This window comes from Onychostruthus taczanowskii, unplaced genomic scaffold (assembly GCF_017590055.1).
Source record: "Onychostruthus taczanowskii isolate IOZ18803 unplaced genomic scaffold, ASM1759005v1 scaffold83, whole genome shotgun sequence".
NCBI lineage: Eukaryota > Metazoa > Chordata > Aves > Passeriformes > Passeridae > Onychostruthus > Onychostruthus taczanowskii.
The window spans coordinates 203,997-221,993 of record NW_024506221.1 but is presented as its reverse complement, the minus strand read 5'-3'; the positions used below and the strand labels follow the sequence as shown (position 1 = coordinate 221,993).

General features: G+C 38.4%; 2 protein-coding genes across 3 annotated transcripts in view; one reads left to right on the top strand and one right to left on the bottom strand.

Annotated features, from left to right (window-relative positions):
- MTREX (Mtr4 exosome RNA helicase) overlaps positions 1–11,674 on the top strand; it is a 40,041-nt gene extending 28,367 nt beyond the window's left edge. Inside the window, exons 19-27 of the mRNA XM_041424562.1 lie at positions 1,511–1,639; positions 2,651–2,761; positions 3,059–3,247; positions 4,315–4,478; positions 5,833–5,938; positions 7,117–7,173; positions 7,586–7,748; positions 11,022–11,126; positions 11,445–11,674. Coding sequence (XP_041280496.1) covers positions 1,511–1,639; positions 2,651–2,761; positions 3,059–3,247; positions 4,315–4,478; positions 5,833–5,938; positions 7,117–7,173; positions 7,586–7,748; positions 11,022–11,126; positions 11,445–11,497 — 1,077 coding nt within the window. The 3' untranslated portion in view covers positions 11,498–11,674. The remainder of the gene's footprint in view (positions 1–1,510; positions 1,640–2,650; positions 2,762–3,058; positions 3,248–4,314; positions 4,479–5,832; positions 5,939–7,116; positions 7,174–7,585; positions 7,749–11,021; positions 11,127–11,444) is intronic.
- PLPP1 (phospholipid phosphatase 1) overlaps positions 11,562–17,997 on the bottom strand; it is a 63,300-nt gene continuing 56,864 nt past the window's right edge. For both annotated transcript variants that reach the window (XM_041424563.1, XM_041424564.1), the window contains exons 5-6: positions 14,070–14,246; positions 11,562–12,013 (exon numbers count right to left, since the gene is read on the bottom strand). In XM_041424563.1, the coding sequence (XP_041280497.1) occupies positions 11,888–12,013; positions 14,070–14,246 (303 nt within the window). In that variant the 3' untranslated portion in view covers positions 11,562–11,887. The remainder of the gene's footprint in view (positions 12,014–14,069; positions 14,247–17,997) is intronic.

Below are 17,997 nucleotides of genomic sequence, written 5' to 3'. Positions count from 1 at the left end.
GTGTAGCGGTTTTTAGTACCTATACTGTTGTAGGAAATCCTGTTGAAGGAAACAGTGCACGTTAAAAAAGCAGTTGTAGATGGAGTCACGTGTAGTCAACATTTTCTAAAAGCTGTTGGTGTATGTAAACTTAAATAGAGTAATATTAGCAGCAGATGTTAATGATTTTTATACTCCTGCTTTATTAATAAGTTTACAATACAATCACAGGTAAAAATATTTTTTCCTCTCATGATTTTCTAGACATCTCTAATTAGTATTTTCTGTGGCACACTTGTGCAGCTGTAAGTTTAGTCTCTACTTCATTCAAGTCAGCACTGTGCCTTCCCTGGCTTTGGCTGGCTACTGATCTGGGTACATGTGTGTATTTTAAAATACTAATTCAGAGGGTGGCATTGGTTTGGATCTCCTACATTGCTGTGAGCGCTTTCTGTAAATGTAGGACATAATTCAGAGGAACAGTTTCTTCCTCAGCAAGTAATTGGCATTTCTTGAAGAAACAATTTAGCTTGTACAACAGGATAACCCTGTTTTTCTCTTTAGTTTATGGTGGCACTTTCTCATAGCACTTCTGAGAATGCCTTAAAAATGCTAGCTGCCATGCAGTGAAATAAAATAGTATGTTGTAGTTTTGTAATGAAAAATATAGCCCAGTAAAAAGGAACTGAGTTAAGATGGGATTTTGAAAATAATGTTTTCTTTTTCTCTTGTGTTTGGAAGCAGAAAGCTTACACGTGGTATTTTAAAAGGTGATGTCTGCCTTTTGTGTTGGGCCTATAATTTGCTTCTGTTTGAAGTCCTAAAAGTACTTGTTTGTAGTAGGAGTGTATTGAGCAACCCTAGGGCATATTGATCCAAATAACTGTTGCCAGTCTATTTTAAAGCAGTGTGTAAAAAAGGTTATGGCCTTGTGAACAGTAGTCTTTATCACCACATCTACATGTTTGTGTTCTTTAAATGAATGGCAGATGTTATGGATACAGTTTGGGTTGTGTAAAGATGCAGCCTGTAAGATGCAGCTTTCTGCCTGCCACAGATAAAAGCTGTTATGCTTGAAAGATTTTTCTGTGGTCTTTGTTGTGCATGAAAACTTGAACCTGCAAATGAAGGAGATCCCCTAAATTTTGGGTTGAGTTTTTTTCAAATGCAAAGTTCTGCTAGCATGATGCAAATATGCATTACAGTTTTAAAACATACTGGCTTACTTCGAACAAGTTACAGAAGAAAACGCAGATGCAGCTGAAACTTCAAGCAGACTTTAGGCTACTCTGGCAAGGGAGGATGGGGAAGGGTAATTTTTTCAAGTGTGTTTTTCTATGGGAGGGATCTTCCAATGAGTTCACCAGAGTGTGGGTTTTCAGAATGTACTGCAACACTGAACTGATACTCTGTAAGAGACATGGCTCATTTCCTACCTTTAATGTTAGAGAAATCATGTGTTTTGCATTCATTCCTGCTTGTATTTTAAAATAACTGCTACAGACCTCCTCTTTTTCTGTACTCTCAACAGCCAAATTCTGGTGAATTGGACCCATTGTATGTAGTTGAAGTGCTCCTGCACTGCAGCAAAGACAGTTTGAAAAATTCTGCTACTGAGTCTGCAAAGCCAGCCAGACCTGATGAGAGAGGAGAAATGCAGGTTTGTTACATGTTTTTATTCTCAGCAGTTCTTATAAACTTTCCCAAATCTTCATTTCCAAACCATTTGCACATTCTGGTAAAAGAGGGACTGATGCATTTAAGGAAGAGAAAGAATCTGTACACCTAACTCTGCCTTCTTAATAAATTAAAGTAATACATTTTCAGTAGTACTGTTTGACAGATGCGTTTTTCAGCAGTATCTTGTCTGTGGGAACAGAATTCCTTTTTTATTTATGAAAATTATTAAGGCTGGAAAAGATTTTCAAGATCATTTAGTGCAACCCTTGAACGCCAGCTTATCACTTACATCATAGCACGAAGTGCCACATCCAGTTGTTTCTTGAACCCTTCCAGGGATGGTGACTCCACCACCTCTCTGGACAGCTTTGCAAAACACTCTCACTCTAAAATTAAATTGAATTTTTTTTTAAGTGAAAATATTTGCATTATTTAAAATTTTCAATTTGGAATTCTGTATCAAGACAAACAGTTACACTGCCTTTGATCTGAAAATTATAATTTGTCTGCAGGTTTGTTTTCAGAAACTCCATTTAAACCTTGGAGTTTAATGCAGTAGTGATTCTTCATGGTGTCATGAGGGTTTTCATGCTTAGGAAAATGTATTTTCTGTCTTGATGTTCTCTGCAGTAGCATTCTTAGTTAAGTATAGGACAATAATTAGTCTGGTTTGGATCAGAAGAGGTATTCCAGCAGGTAAGACACAAGGTAATAGAAAAACTGTTGTTTTGATTTTAGTTGTTTGATTTTAGTTTCTCCAGATGTAACTGCATTCAGAATTTTCCCATTTGGACAATTACTTTTCTTCTTTATGAATACTTCAGGTCATTAGCTGAATTTTCCTACTTTCTGATACTCCTTTACCCACTTAGTGTTACTTAGTGTTCTTGAGCACTAAGTTTTCCTTTTCCTTTGAAAAGGTTTTGCTATGGACCAGTAATAAGAGGTATGTTTTTTACTGATTAATGAGTTATTATGCTCTCTTTGATAGGTTGTTCCCATTTTGCTGCATCTTGTCTCAGCTATCAGCAGTGTCCGACTCTATATACCAAAAGACCTGAGACCTATTGATAACAGGCAAAGTGTGTTAAAATCTGTACAGGTAAGTTCCACTAGGCTGTGTAAGTACTCTGCTCTGCTTGGTGAGGTAGTCTTAAACCCAAGGCAACTTGTTCTAAAGAAATTCGTGTAGTTTCTGTTACATCTTCACCCTTATTCTTTAAAAGTGTTGGAAGTCACAACGAATGTCAATTGTTTTTCCTTGTTAAGTAATTTTAAACAGACTTTGAAAACTGCTGAAACATCACATAACTTACATTACAGTCTTCTGTGTCTCTGTAGTTATACCAGCTTCTTTTACTGTTACTTGTCTAAAAAAAACCCTTTTTCATCATTCTAGGAGGTACAGAAACGTTTTCCTGATGGAGTGCCCTTACTAGACCCTATTGATGACATGGGCATCAAAGACCAAGGGTTGAAAAAAGTAATCCAAAAAATAGAGGCATTTGAGCATAGGATGTATTCACATCCTCTTCACAATGATCCAAATTTGGAATCCATATACAAACTCTGTGAAAAAAAAGCACAGGTAAAGATACAAACCAAATTACTTTGTGTTTAGCTGCAGAGGGGGGAGGGAAGTTGTCTTCTTACTTGCTTTTCTTTTTCTTTGCAAAGCCCAAATCAACTCTTAAAATCACTGAATCTCACTAAAATAATTGCTGAGTTGGTGGTGTGCCCTTCCTTTGTACAGGTGGAGAAATCTTTTCAGATGAAAAGAAAACTTCAGAGGAAATTTTCAGGAATTAGAAGATTACTGGGGTCTTTTTCACTGAATAGGGGTAGCACAATGCAGTGTAGGAAAGGTCTTTATAGATAATTTTAATTTATATTTTTTAATATATTTGTGCAAACCTAAGTTGAATTGATGGGGCTTATTAGCTTAAGGAGTGTACCAGAGAAATCATTGTGCTGCTGCTTACCGAGCTGACTCCCAGCCTGTAAGGAATGCAGTTACTTATTTTTTATAGAGTTGTATGGCCTTAGACTGAAATCAGTTATGCATAAAACCAGCTGTCATATTTCTCTGCTGCTGGAGAAAACAGGTTCTCCAGGAGCCACTTCACAGAAGTGAGGTGGTTCTGGTATGGGCAGCACAGAGTTGCATGTGGTAAGACCTGATGGACCGAGCAGCTTTTTGCAAGGGTGTCTGCTGTAAGGATGTAGATGGTGACTGTGATGAACTGCAAGCCACTGGAGAAGTTCTAGTAGCAGAAAATTATGCCTTTGGCTTACATTTCATTGAATAATTGGTTAGCTGAGACTTAGTCTAGGTCTCAGAAGATGAGCACTCATTTCTCAGCAGAGAATTGTCTTTTTACTGTGGACTGATTTGGTTTGTTTCCCACTGTGGGTAAATAGCTTAACTTCCCAAGCTTAACAGAGATTTCAGTAGGTAAATGGAGCTGATTTTTTTACTATTATTACTAAATCTGTTCTACACCTTCCTCTTACAATACTTAGGCAAGTCGACTAGTCAAGTAGTATGTTCATATACCATTGTTCTGAGGCCTTTTTGTAAATTAAACAATGTCTTTAAAACAATTGCATCTGTTAAACCAGCAAGGTGTAATTCCTCTCCTTCTGGCCCCCCAGATTGCTATGGATATTAAAGTGGCAAAGCGAGAATTGAAGAAAGCCAGAACTGTCCTGCAAATGGATGAACTCAAATGCCGCAAGCGTGTTTTGAGAAGGCTGGGGTTTGCCACGTCTTCAGATGTTATTGAGATGAAAGGACGGGTTGCTTGTGAAATCAGCAGGTAACTGGCTTCTGTGCAAACTGTCATTTTGTCGTGTATGTATACTTTATTGTCCTTGGTAAAATTAGTACATTATGTTTATATTTTAAAGTTTTGAGAAAATTAGAAAAAGGGTTCTTTAGAGACTGTGTTCTGTGTAATAAAGGTAATGTACAGATTCAAGCAGCGTAAGTAAAGTAGCAACTTAAGGACAAAATACAATAGGTTTTAAAATTAAAATGAAGACATGAAAATGCCAAAACAATGGCTATTTTTGTGCCTGACTTAGGTAATAGCATGTGTTTTCATTTAATGTTGTACATTTCATGAGGGATTGTCTTGATTACTGTGGTTGACGTTGAACCAGGACTCTAGGTACAGTCACTCTCAAATGAGTGTAGCAATGATTGTCAGCAGTTACCAAGTCACTGACAGGTCTGCAAGAGAGCGAAATTGCTTCCATAGGAATCTGTGAAGTGACGCATTTTACTGTAATACATTTATCAAGTATATATATATATTGAAAAAGGTGAAAAAATCCTGAATCAGATTTTAATATCTTACAGTGTAACTCAGATTTTGATAGGATTTTGTATTTTTAAAACTCACAGTGAGTGCTGTACTTTGTCTTACAGGTAAGTTTGAAAGCTGCTACCAACATTTGATAGCTAATTATCTTGCAAAATCCGATAGCAAGTGGGGAAACTGAATCTGAGTTTTATCTACTTCCTGACTGTGTAGAGCTGTTTGAGTTACACATCTCTTTTTAAAAAAAAATAAAAAATCATACATTGTTTTTCCCCCACTCTGTGCGGTTCTTTTATTAACTCTAAAAATAGTGTTTCATCCAAATAAGTATGTTTGGATTTTATATCTGCATCATGCAGTTACTTTATAATTCATTATTAAGTCTTTATTCTTCAAGTAAATTGAAGCAACTTTGTTCCTTTCTCTTCAGTATTTTGGAAATATCCAGTTGAATTTTCTCTAAGCAGCAACAGTACTAGTTTTAGTCCTTTTCGTAAGTTACCAAACTCCCTGGTTCTTTCCGATTTCTTGATATTCTGTCTGATAGAAACTGTCTAATTCAACTATTTATACTAACTCATATGATCTGTCAGGAGAGTTTTATTGTAGTCCAGTAAGTGCTTTTAGTTTCTTTAAAATACTGTTGCAGTCTCTCAATCATTAGATTCCCCTTAAAAAGCAAATGTACTTGTTTGTGTACGTGTCTATTTTGTGTCCCTGACAGTAAAATTAAGATGCTGGTTTTTTAATCCACATCCAGTTGCTTCAGAAAACAGATTAATAGTTCTTCATTTAAAAATTACGTATCAGTAAGTCTTTCCCCTAAGCTTCATTCTCTTTATTTTAGTGCTGATGAACTACTCCTGACGGAAATGATGTTCAATGGTCTCTTCAATGATTTGTCTGCAGAGCAGGCAACTGCACTACTCAGCTGTTTCGTGTTTCAAGAGAATGTGAGTTACTTCTTCAATTCAAGAATTCTAGACATTCCTGTATTCTAACAATACTGTTTTAAATTCAGTTGCAGAAATTTGTCATAACAGTATGAGCCATTGCACATTTTTGATCACTTCCTAAGATGTTTGACATGAACTCCCATTGAACTTAGTAAAAACATTTCAGCTTCAATGCTCAAGTCTCTTTCCTCATGAGAGACAGGTTGTGTTAAGTTGCAGTCTTCCTCTTGCAATGAAAGATTCTCAGCATATGTGCTGCTATTAATACACACACACCCCTCCATATAATAGAAAATGATTTTCTCAAGAAGGTGCTTAACAATAACACCCTGCACTATGGGATGAGCATATATTTAATCCTCAGACGTGTCTGTTATGTTACATGAACAGTACCCTTGACCATTGACTGAAATGGCAGTACCACATGGAATTGATACCAAAAAGGCTGTTAAAATCAGATAATGTTTTTAAAAGCATTTAATCTGGCATTTAATACCAGATGTTACTGTTTTCCCACCTGCAAGCCTGTATACAATGTATCACCCCAAAAGTTAGTAAAATTAGTAAAAATAAACTTCCATATGAACCATATGAAATATTTTTGCAAGTAGGTAGCAAGATGTAACAGCCAGCTTGATTCTAAATATGGAAAAAAACCACTAGCAGCAGATGCTAATGCATTCCATTTGTTAGTAGAAGGGAAACCAAGGTAAGCTATTGTTAATTAGAATATTGGGATTCACTCAACAATAGTACTTGAGTCTAACCAGCTAGGGCATAAAGATGTTCCTGTTTTTGGAAAAGCCATGTTTTCATATATTGCCACTGATGCTTAAGTTATTAAAAACATTTCGTATTCTTAAAGCTTGTAACTGTCAAAGTAGTTAATGGCAGTTTGTTCGTCAGTTCAAAACTATGATACAACTAAATAGAGGGAATTTTGGAAGTATCCAGAAAGCAGGTGCTGCTTTTCATAATGTTGGTATACTTCACAGAAAGATTTTGTTTTCTGATCTAGTTTGAGGAACAAACTCAGTGCTTGGCAACATGTTTGAGAATTTATTGGAATAATGTAGAGTGGCAGTATCACACATTGAACTTCTCGTGTTGCATTTAATTTGGTATAGAGCAAATGTATGGCAGCACTTGAGATTGTTTAATATCTTCTTTTTCAGTCCAGTGAAATGCCAAAATTGACTGAACAGTTGGCAGGACCACTTCGGCAAATGCAGGTAATTAGAAATCTTCTGAGCTCAGGGTTAATGTTGACATGAGCAAAGCTCATGAGTAATGTATCATAAGTGTACAGTAAAGACCTAATTTTGAATTATCAGTGAATTCAGCTGGCACTGCGTGTGATTTTGCAGTGTGTAATTAATAATACATTATATGGTTTGCAAGAAATCTTTATGCTAATTTAGGACATGCCTCTAAAAGTTTTATAAGCTTGTCTGCTACACTGTAGATTCTTAGTGTAGGCAGACTTCATGTCAACAGTGGTTTACTTTCTGATTATGAGTAATTTCACGCTAAAAAGAAAACCTCATTCTGTAATGCAGGACCTAATAATATGCATGTCTTTTTGTCAGTTCAATTCTTGCTCTGGTTAAGTATATTATAAATACAAAATATTTTATTTTACAGGAGTGTGCAAAAAGAATCGCCAAGGTGTCAGCAGAAGCAAAGCTGGAAACTGATGAAGAAAATTACTTGAATTCTTTCAGACCCAACCTAATGGATGTTGTGTATACATGGGCAAATGGAGCTAACTTTGCTCACATCTGCAAAATGACAGATGTTTTTGAAGGTAGGCTAAACAGTTGTTCTTTAGAAGGTATGACTTGGTGATTCTACAACAAGGAATGGTAATGCTGAATAACCTTATCATAAATTCAGATGTATTCAAGCATCTGTATGGCCAAAATCAAGTGGGGAAAAAATGGTTTACTATATTTTTAAATGTATACTTACACACTATTGATGATTTAGAATCTAGAATCCCTTTTTAAAGGGCTATCACTGTATTCTAAAAGCTTTCTATACAACTCATTATAAACACGCAAAATTCTAAGCATTACAACAAAAAGTAATGCTTACTTTTTCTAGTTAATAAAGGGAAAAAAACATGTTCCAAATGCTTGTCATCAGGAAGTACAGGTCTTGCATTTGTCCTCATTATAGTTAAGTTTTTTATTTATTTGGTATAACCAGTTCTTCCTGCTGACTTAATGATGACAGAAGTGAGAAGTGATAACCAAGTCTCTTTTGAATAGTTTTGCACATCAGTGCAATGGAGATAGTTGCAAAGTCTAGATACAGCGTGTCAGGATGATTAATTTGGTTCCTAAAACTGAAGTACTAGAAACTGCCCCTTGAGGAAGAATACTTTGTTTTCACTTGTAAAAGTATGATGATTTACAGGCCTGGTATTTTGCAAAAACAAACCATCCAAAGGGTTGTCAGACAAGAATGGTCAACACTAAAGGTCAAACCAGAATAAAAAATCAGCCTGTTGGAAGTTGTGAAGAGTAGGATGGATCCACCACTCTTACAAGTTTTCCTTTTTGAGTTGTTACTGTCACTGTTTCCTTGCTCAAATGCTATTTTCTTCTTCGCAAAGGTTTGCAGGTTCCCTTACAACAAGGGGATTCATGCACACAATTCGTGCATGTAATCCAATGCATAGACCCAGGAACTTTCTAAAGAACATTGCTTTTGAGCAACACAAATCCTGGCAGTCTTTGCTTCTGCAGTCAACAGGTTCCTCCTATTTCCAGGAGGATGTGAGCCTTCCATTTGCTATGGAGGCACCCTGAGTATGCGGAACATTAAAGCAGCTGGCTTATGTTTACATTGACACTTTAATGTTCAGAATACACTGGGTACTAGCATTTTCCATTTACCATACTTATACTAAGACAGTCAGCTTTGTTCTACTCAACAGTGCCAGCTTCCTCAAAATTAGATCTTAGTGGCCTCTTTTGAGGTCATCTCTTGTTGCAGGAGTCAATGCATGATTCCTCCCTTAACTTTCAGTAGGCTGGTTTTCTGTGCTTTATCCAAAAGGAATGCAAGCACTTCAGGTATCCATTGTTGGTTATGTGTGCCTTAAAAGGTCTGTGGTTTTCCTAAATCCCAGATTAGTTTTCCTTGGTTATCCAAGTAACTGTAGTGATTTCAAAGAAAACCAGAATACAAAATAAGCCTGAGTGTTTCAAGAACAAGTGTGTTTGCCACAAAGTGGAGTAGCATTGATTTGCTAATGAAAATACCTTGTCTTTAGGCTGAAATATGTGTTGGGAAGAAAGAAAAATAAGAGGAGCTTTTCAAAGCCATTAGGAAAGAATGCTGAACTGAATTAAATATCCTGTTAACCACAGATCAAATCCTGCTTTGTGGAAGTATAAACAATAATTCCTTTTAAAATTGCAGTTTTCTTTTTCTTGCACAAAAAACTATGTCTGCAACAAGCCCAGCCTGTAAACCAGTACTCCCTGGAATGGCTGTTGGGGCTTGGCCTTGTAAATGGAGATGAGCAGGATCTTTTGACAGCTGAGCCAGAGCCTGCCACAGTGCAGCACAGCCGTGCTGGGGCAGCTGCCCTCAGGTCACTTGTGTTGGTGTGTGCTCTGTGCTCAGTAGGCTGTGGGTGGGTTTTCCATCTCGTGTCATTGCAACAGGTTTTACAAACTGTTGCTCTTACACTGACTTTTCTCACTGTAGAAACTGACATGGCCTGGTGAGGCCCTATGAATACTTACCAGAAGAGAAGCATTACTTTATCATGTCTCACTTTCCCAAGAGCTTTGAACAATATTCTTTTCACACTGGGGTTTTTTTTCCCAGGTATTATGCCTTAAGAGGAGTAATAGAAAGTTGTAGAGACCAAACCCCCTCCAGTGAGCAGAGACATCTTCCCCTAAATTTGGTTGTTCAGAGCCCCATCCAACCTGACCTTGAATGTTTCCATGTATTGAAAGGTCACAATAAGGTCTCCCTGGAGCCTTCTCTTCTCTAGGCTGAACAACCCCAACTCTCTCAGCCTGTCCTCAAAGGAGACCTGTTCCATCTCTGATCATCTTGGTGGCCCTCCTCTGGACTCGCTCCAACAGGCTGATGTCCTTCCTGTGCTGGGGACCCCAGAGCTGGATGCAGCACTGCAGGTGGGGTCTCATGAGAGCAGAGGGGCCAACTGCCTCTCTTGCCCTGCTGGCCACACTGCTTTGGATATAATTGGCTTTCTGGGCTGCAGGTGACATTGATAGGTCATATAGAGCCTGTCATCCAGCAGCACCCCCTAGTCCCTCTCAGCAGGGCTGCTCTCAAGCCCTTCATCCCATATTTACCCATTAACAGTTATTTTGCCTACAGTAATTTTGACTGTCGGAGATGCTGCTGGAGGAGATGACCAAACAGGATACTGCTTGCTTATAGCCAGAAGAGCAGAAGCATTTAGGGTTGTTTTGTGAAATTTGTAGCAGTGACTTGGGCTGAGCTGTGAGCAAAGTTCAAAGAGGAGATAAATGCATAATAAATCACAAGTGGGTGTTGGGTTGCAGTGGAGAAGCTGTGGCAAGATGCTTGTGTGCATTGTTGTAACCATGCAATGGTATAGTGGTGTGGTAGAGTGGTCTATGGACTCTTGAGTAGCTCAGGATTAGTGAGACAGATCACTTACTGTTTTACTGCCTTTGCCAACAAAGAACTAAGGCTTATAAAAAATAAACCCAAAAATAAACCTGTGGTAGTTGTTGAAGCAGCTACAATTGTGAATGTCCTAATGCTCTATGGTTTTTGAGGAAGTCTCAGCAAGGTCTTGAAAGAAAAAAATCTACTAGGAATTACTCAATAGCCCAGAAAGTAGTGCGATTAGATATTAGTTAGAGACTGTAAAGAGAGTAGAAAGGACAAGCATTTGGAAACCACTTCAAGGAAATGCCTCACAGAGAAATTTACTGTGCAAACAGAAACTAAGTTTAAGACATTTGGCTTCTAGATAAATTGAACAGGGTTGTAGAAGGAACTATTACTTTGAGTAATAGTTACATGATGTGGCACTGTGCCTTGCTCTTTCATACAGGTAGCATAATTCGCTGCATGAGGCGTCTAGAAGAACTGCTTCGGCAGATGTGCCAGGCTGCAAAAGCCATTGGGAACACAGAACTGGAAAATAAGTTTGCAGAGGGTATGTACTTCACTTTTACAGTACATGAAGCAATTCTGGAAGAAAAAGTGAAGGGGGTGGGGGCTACACAGGTAGTGAGGACTGAATGTGAATAGTTTTGTAATGTGAACTTCTCGTGTTGACATCATAGTAAACAGCACCATTGCTGTTACCTTTCCAGAGAACATCTGTATTACAGAGTTTGACTTAAAGGGTTGCTAAAAATGGATGTACAATGACTTCCATTTAATAACCTGTAACATGCTTGTAACTGTACTTTAAATAGTGGTTGTGTCAGTTAAGACTCCTAGATATGAATATTTTTTTCCTTCTTAATAGGGATTACAAAAATCAAGAGAGATATTGTGTTTGCTGCAAGCCTTTACCTGTAACAGCAGATGTCTTCCAGAACCTATACTGACGTGATGGAACAAATTCATCAGTATCACATGTGGCTTCCATATCAAGTAATTCCTTTTAATGGTGTTTACTTAAACCACAGTTGATTCAACAAGGCATGTACAAACAGCACTGTATGTAATATAACTTGTTACCGTTTTTAATAAAAATTTACAGTTGTTATAGCTTTCTTTTAAGCAAGAGCTTGAACCAACAGAAATTTGAAGTTTTGATGTACAATAACTGTGGTAGATATTACTATATACAGGTAAAGTGAGCATCCAAGAGCAGCAGCAGTCCCTTAAAGGCAATTACTTATATTACAGAGTTAGACTTGTGAAATTGTTTTCTTTCAGAGCAATGTAGGTGATATGGGTCATTCTTCATGGTTGATGATTGCTGCCAAAGTGATTTCCATTTGTTGGAGTCTCATGTAGGGTTGTATGGGAATCTTCTTTTGGTTGAAATGTACATCCTCTCACTTTGAAGAAGTCTGACACATACACAACCTAAGTGAACAAATTAGTGTTAGGTGTTGATCAGTGTTAAAATTATTCCTGCACTCACAAGTCTTTGAAACAAGGGCTCTGCAGCAGGCAAATTGTATGTCAAAACTAGTAAAAAGCTCAATCAATTTAAAACATTAGAAGATGGCAGGGAAGTCTTGTACAAAATTCAGACATTCTTTCAATAGCTTTTTCACCTTGCCATTGACCATTTCACCACTGATGGTTTAAGCCAAATTCAAGGCTTGTGCTAACTGGCTGCCTTACCAGGCATTGCTTCATTACAACAGCCATAGTTTGAACAGCTCTAAATAAAGGAGCAAAATATGCTTTTAGAGGGCCCACAATGCAAGTTAGTTAAAATTTTTTTCTGTAATTTAGGTGGAACAGAACAGGAGAGGTGGTGCTTTAGGCTCGACCCAGCAGCTTTAAGGCCAGTTCTACCTATGTAGTCCTTTCCTGCAGTCTTTTAAACACACCACCTCACTTCTTCACAGCTAGGAGACATCTCCCTCACTACAAGACAGGTGGTTGATCCAATTCTGCAGCTTGCTGTCTTCCACTGCTCATTTCACCAAGACCCACAGCAGATGTGCTGGGCACAGTGCTGCATGGAATGCAATAAATGAGAGCCTCACATGATCCCTCCCCTTCCTGTATTGTGTCTTCCCCTCCCACTGCAAGCCTGAGAACTGTGGAACACTTGAATGTCCATGGCAGAAGAAACAAACTCCCACCACACTGGCAGCTGGCTGATGACCCAGCACACTGCTTTAGCCACAGTCCAGGGGAGTTTCAGCTTCCAATTAATGCCAGATTCCCTCAGTTCAATTTAGTGATCTGTTTGCAGTTGCTGTGCTGCTATGCTCTAACCTCAGCTTGCTGGTTTTGGAGAGGAACGAGGGTGGTGGTTGGTGCTAGTGTATATTTTTAAAAATAATTTCCTGACCTTTCAACTCTACTCACTGTAATGCTACTTTCTACTCTTTCTTGTATTACCAAGCACCTTCTGAATCATCCAACATCCTTGACTAAACTTGTTTTCCTAATAAAAGTGTCCTCACCTCTTTGATCTCTGATGTTTCTTACTCTCTGTACTCTGTTTCTTAGAAAAAGGGGTAAGATTATGCCATTTAGTAACAGCTAGTGGAGCCTGGACGATTTCCCAGAGCTGCTCCAACATTTGATTATTGATTGCAACTAGCAGGCAGCTTTGTCTTAAACCCTTCTGACCTGAGGAAAGCTGGACAAAACATTTATTGTGGAGGTGGTTCTTCTCAGCTGAACCTCAGTTCTTGGTAACTGAATCCTTCAGTAAGACCTCAGTTCGTTCCCATTGATCCAGAAGTCCTAATCTATGGATGTATTAGCCATGGCACTCTTGTGGCACCCAGTACCAGTTGTTGTCACTAAGTCCACTGGGCCTGCTGTGACAAGTTTAGGCAAGTGTCTGTTTCCTGAGACAGCTTTATACTCATCAGTACAGCTAAGCTTCACAGGTTCCTTGTTGTGAACACATTTTTAGTACTAGGAATGCATACAAGAAATGGTGGAGGGTTTTAGTTTCCTGTCAGACTGAAAAAACACACTTTGTAAGGTGGCAAAGGCAGACACTTTGGTGCTCCCCTTATTCTTCAAGGTCCTTCCCCCCCCCGCCCCTTTACTTTACATACTTTATAAAACATACTTTATATTATGTTCTCTGCTATTGTACTTGAGATTTCATATTTGGCTAGAAGCAAAAAGTGATTGATTTATATAGAGAGTCCTGCATGGTTTGAAGTTACCATTTCAATCCTTAGTTATGTGAAAAGCTCTTGAGCAGGGACAATTTCATCTTGTCCAATGGCTAAAACTACTACTTATCTCATTGGGCCAGAGTCTGCCTCACTCCCCAAAGTACTGTTGCTACAATCAGTTCAAGGAGTTGTTTACCTGTTTCAGCAATTTCTGAAGCATTAGAAACAGGTTTGCTTTCCTGTGAACACAGCCTGCAATTCTAAGGTGCTGTTCATAAAAGCAGCATTCACACACACCTGCCCCCTCAGGAATTACTTACAATGAGCACAGCTACCACCGCACCCTGGATAAGTCCTGTTAAAACATCACTCCAGTGATGCTTGTAGTCAGAAACACGTGAGAGACCCACGTAGATAGATGCAGAAATAAGACCAAACTGTATAGTAGGACGTACAAGTCTTGCCCAGTCTCCTTTCATTCTTGCCTGAAGATAAAGCTTGAAAGAAAAAGAAAAATTAGTTACAAAATGCAGAAGCACAGATGCAGTAAAGTTGTGTTGGGTCTTTTCAAAAGAGTTGATTGAAATTTTATTGAAATAATATTCACAGCTGTTCTAAGTGCTATAGTTATACTCTTAAGGCTGCCAGGGCAGAGTTTGATAGTTTTGGACTTTAATTTATACATAACACCATCGTATTGTTCCATTTGTACGAATATGACAAATAAGTATTTTCAGGATAAAGGTCCTGGTAATACTAAAGCCACTTAAGGCTTAAAAAGAATCCAGAGGAAGTCAAGCCAGTATTTTACTCCTGCATGAACTACAGGTGGTAAGCCTTATATACAAAACAGTTTACATTTACTATACATAGAGCTAACAAGTTTTTTAACTTCATTCTCAATTCCAGTCACCTTTAGTATTATCAACTTTCAGCACAGCACTGTAGCTGTGGCTAAGTATCAGAACTAACTTGAGGTAATGATAGCAGTTCTCAGTTGTCATTGGTATATTTCACTGAGCTGTGTTCCTCACCCTTTTCAGCTGCATATTAACCATGCTACCACTCTAGTGGATATTTGAAGTTCCCATATATTTTCCGTCCCCTCAGGTCTGCTTTTGTTGTGTATATCTATGTTTTTGATGCATTATCTCCATTTTGCAGTATTTATTACTTTCCCATCTAATCTAATCTAAGACCCTGCCTTTGTTTTTTTCTCTGGCCTGTCTAGGACCTGGCTGTCTACATCTGTCTAGCTCTCTAGTTTCTCCAAATACATTCTGTAAAAATAATTGAATTTATTCTGAAACTTAATCCTATCACCAAAGAAAGCACCATAGTTACTGCACTCACTGAGAAAACAATACATTTGGATGTTATATTTAACATTTCAAGTATATCTTCTCAGAGACACCTAGAAACTTCAGGGCAAGGACAAAACCTTAGTTGACAGTCTTGAGAAATGTAGAAACCAACACAGGCATCAGGCACCAAGGCAGTACACCAAACTCCTGGTAAAACCCTCCACTGCTGACTTCAAAAGCCATGGATAACTTGGAGAAGCAGTACATTTACCATGTAAATACAGGCACAGAGAAGACACTGTATATGCAGAGGTGATACTTTCCGAAGTTAAACATTTTGGGTAATGTTTCTCTTAGTAACTTACATCATAATTTTAGCATGCTGACATTTTCAGCTATAAATGGAGCATCAAAAACATCAACCCTATCCATAAACAGTTTTCTTTAATAGCAAGGTCAGGGTAGAATCAGACTCTAAAGAAGCTACACTTAAGACTAAACTGAAAAATAAATTTTCCCCTTCAAATTGGTGGGCACTGCATGTTTCTGTGGGCCTCAAACTCACCACTAGGTTCATAGGAAAATACGTTTTATAGGAAAATACAGTTTAGCCACTTCAAAAATTACCTGTTACACTAAGTTCTTTTAACAAAAGGTGTTTTAATGGACCTAGAGTGATGCTACTTCTGGATTTACCAACAGTAGACCAGAACACTTCAAAGTGCGTAGTGGAACAGAGGAAGGTCCAAGCAGCATATGCTGGTAGCCTGAAGAGTTGGCTGATGATTTAATACTGGCTGTACTTTGCTCTTTCCCTATTCCCACTAGATTTTCCTGAAGACAGTTAAAATACCTTACTTCAATGAAGTTTTTTTCCATATAAACATTTTTGGAAGTTGGCAAAGGGTGTATAGCCATAGTAGGAAAAAAAAAGTGTTATGCAACCCTTTTGCAGATATGTGAGAAAACAGGTTTACTTATGAACACAAGAATAAAATGGGGTAAGGCATGCAAATGCCAACTTGGAAGGATGCCAGCTCAGTGCACTGAATGATCAATAAAGCAGTCTTTGCCCTTATGCAGCATGTATTCAAATTCTTTCTGCTTGACAAAACATCAGACAAGAAATTTGGGCTTGACATCTATGTGAAAGCTTGATCTCTGTAGTTTGAGAGTAATCTCACATCACAGGGAAGATCTGGAGCTGTTCTATCAGCTGCAGAGCATAAGCAGTTGGCTATAGACTTCACAAATTCTAGGTGATTGTTCACACCATCAGCTCCTCTATCTGTACAGGAAATGGCCAAAGGCCTTCTTGCACCTTCTACTAGCAAACATATTTACAGTGTTCTTAAACTAGGTGTGAGAAGGGTGAGAAATGATACCACAGATAAGTGTTAGGCTGACTGATTACTGCTGTGTTTAATTTCAGAAATAGCAGCTGTCACTCTGGTTACAGTTGGGTTTGGGTTTATGGGGGTTTTTTGTTAAGTTGAAAGTAATTGCTTATTAACCAGCTGCTGCCAATAGCAAATGCCATGTTATTTTTAAGCAGGTAGCTTCAAACTGACGATGCTTTTAACAGGGTCAGAGTTGTGCTACCCTGCCAAGCTTCTTCCCACTTCTGTGACTTGCTCGTAGAAAGACAACAGCAACAGGTCTGCCTGCAACAGGCAGGCTGTCAGGTCCATGCAGGAAAATACAGCAGCCAAGGAGAGGAGGAGCTTTTGCCGATGATTCATCAATGGTAAATCAAGTTTAATACTGGAAGTGTTCCCAATTTTCCTTTATACAGTATTAGCCCTTATGTAGCATTAAATGCACAATATGGAGATGTCCTAGCCCCATGCTGCATTAACTCTTGCTACTATTTTGACCCTGTTGACTAACAGTGCAGTGGCTTCATGCTATTTACAGAACCTCCTCCTTTATGGCATACCTCAGGTTCCTTTGCTGCTCTTTGAAGTCAAACGACAGCCTTAGAGATGGAAACCGGAAGCAAATCCCTGTCTCCCCACCCAAGCCTCTTTTCTGGAAAGGAGCTTGTATATAAGTAAAATTTGTGATCTGTAGAAGCCACAGGAACTTTAGGAAATCTCATCTGGTAATACTGACATGCCTCCTACAGCATTTCACATATTGCTGAGAACAAATTTGTGAGCCTATGAAGGCAGCAGGAGCATCCCAAGCTGCTCTGGTAGTGACCCACTCCTGTCAGCATTCTGACCATGCCAGCTTCCCTCCACACTGTTCTGAGCATTCTGATCCTTCAGCAGTTGTCTTTTAGCTATGCTCTACTGCTCTCCACTCCCCCATCCTGCTGCTTTATGTGTTTGCTTCTTTCATTCCTTTTAGAAGTGCAAAGAGATTTCACAAGACTTCTTGTTAAAGGGATTAAATAATCTTCAGGGTTTTTTCCCTACTAGTTTACTCCATAATGAAAATATGTCCTCTATGCCACACACATCCTGAACACAAATTTCTTCTTAATCTATGGTCTAGTACTTCATTTCTAAAAATACACACAAGCAATGAAGAGAACCTCACAGCTACTTTGTGGCTTCTTGCAAGAAGCCACAGACATGAATGGAAGGGTCTCTGCAACTGAAGAATTATTTGCTACTCCACATTTCTAGCATGGCTTTTGAGCATTTGCTCTTTCAACAGAGCAGTATTAATTTACATAAACACATGCCTACCTAATTTGGAAGTACAGTGACTTGTGTTTCATAGATGGACTGGTGGAGGTGTGACCATGTGGCTTCACAAGGAAACTTCCTAACAGCTAATATAATACTTCTCCACTTTAAGGGCACAGAATTCTTTTAAATCTACCAAAACCTATTCAGTTCACCAACCAAGATCATATTTCAGATATTTCATTTCAACACCTAAAACTCCTTGGTTGTTTTTATTCAATACCTTCTCTTATTTTTTCCATTTA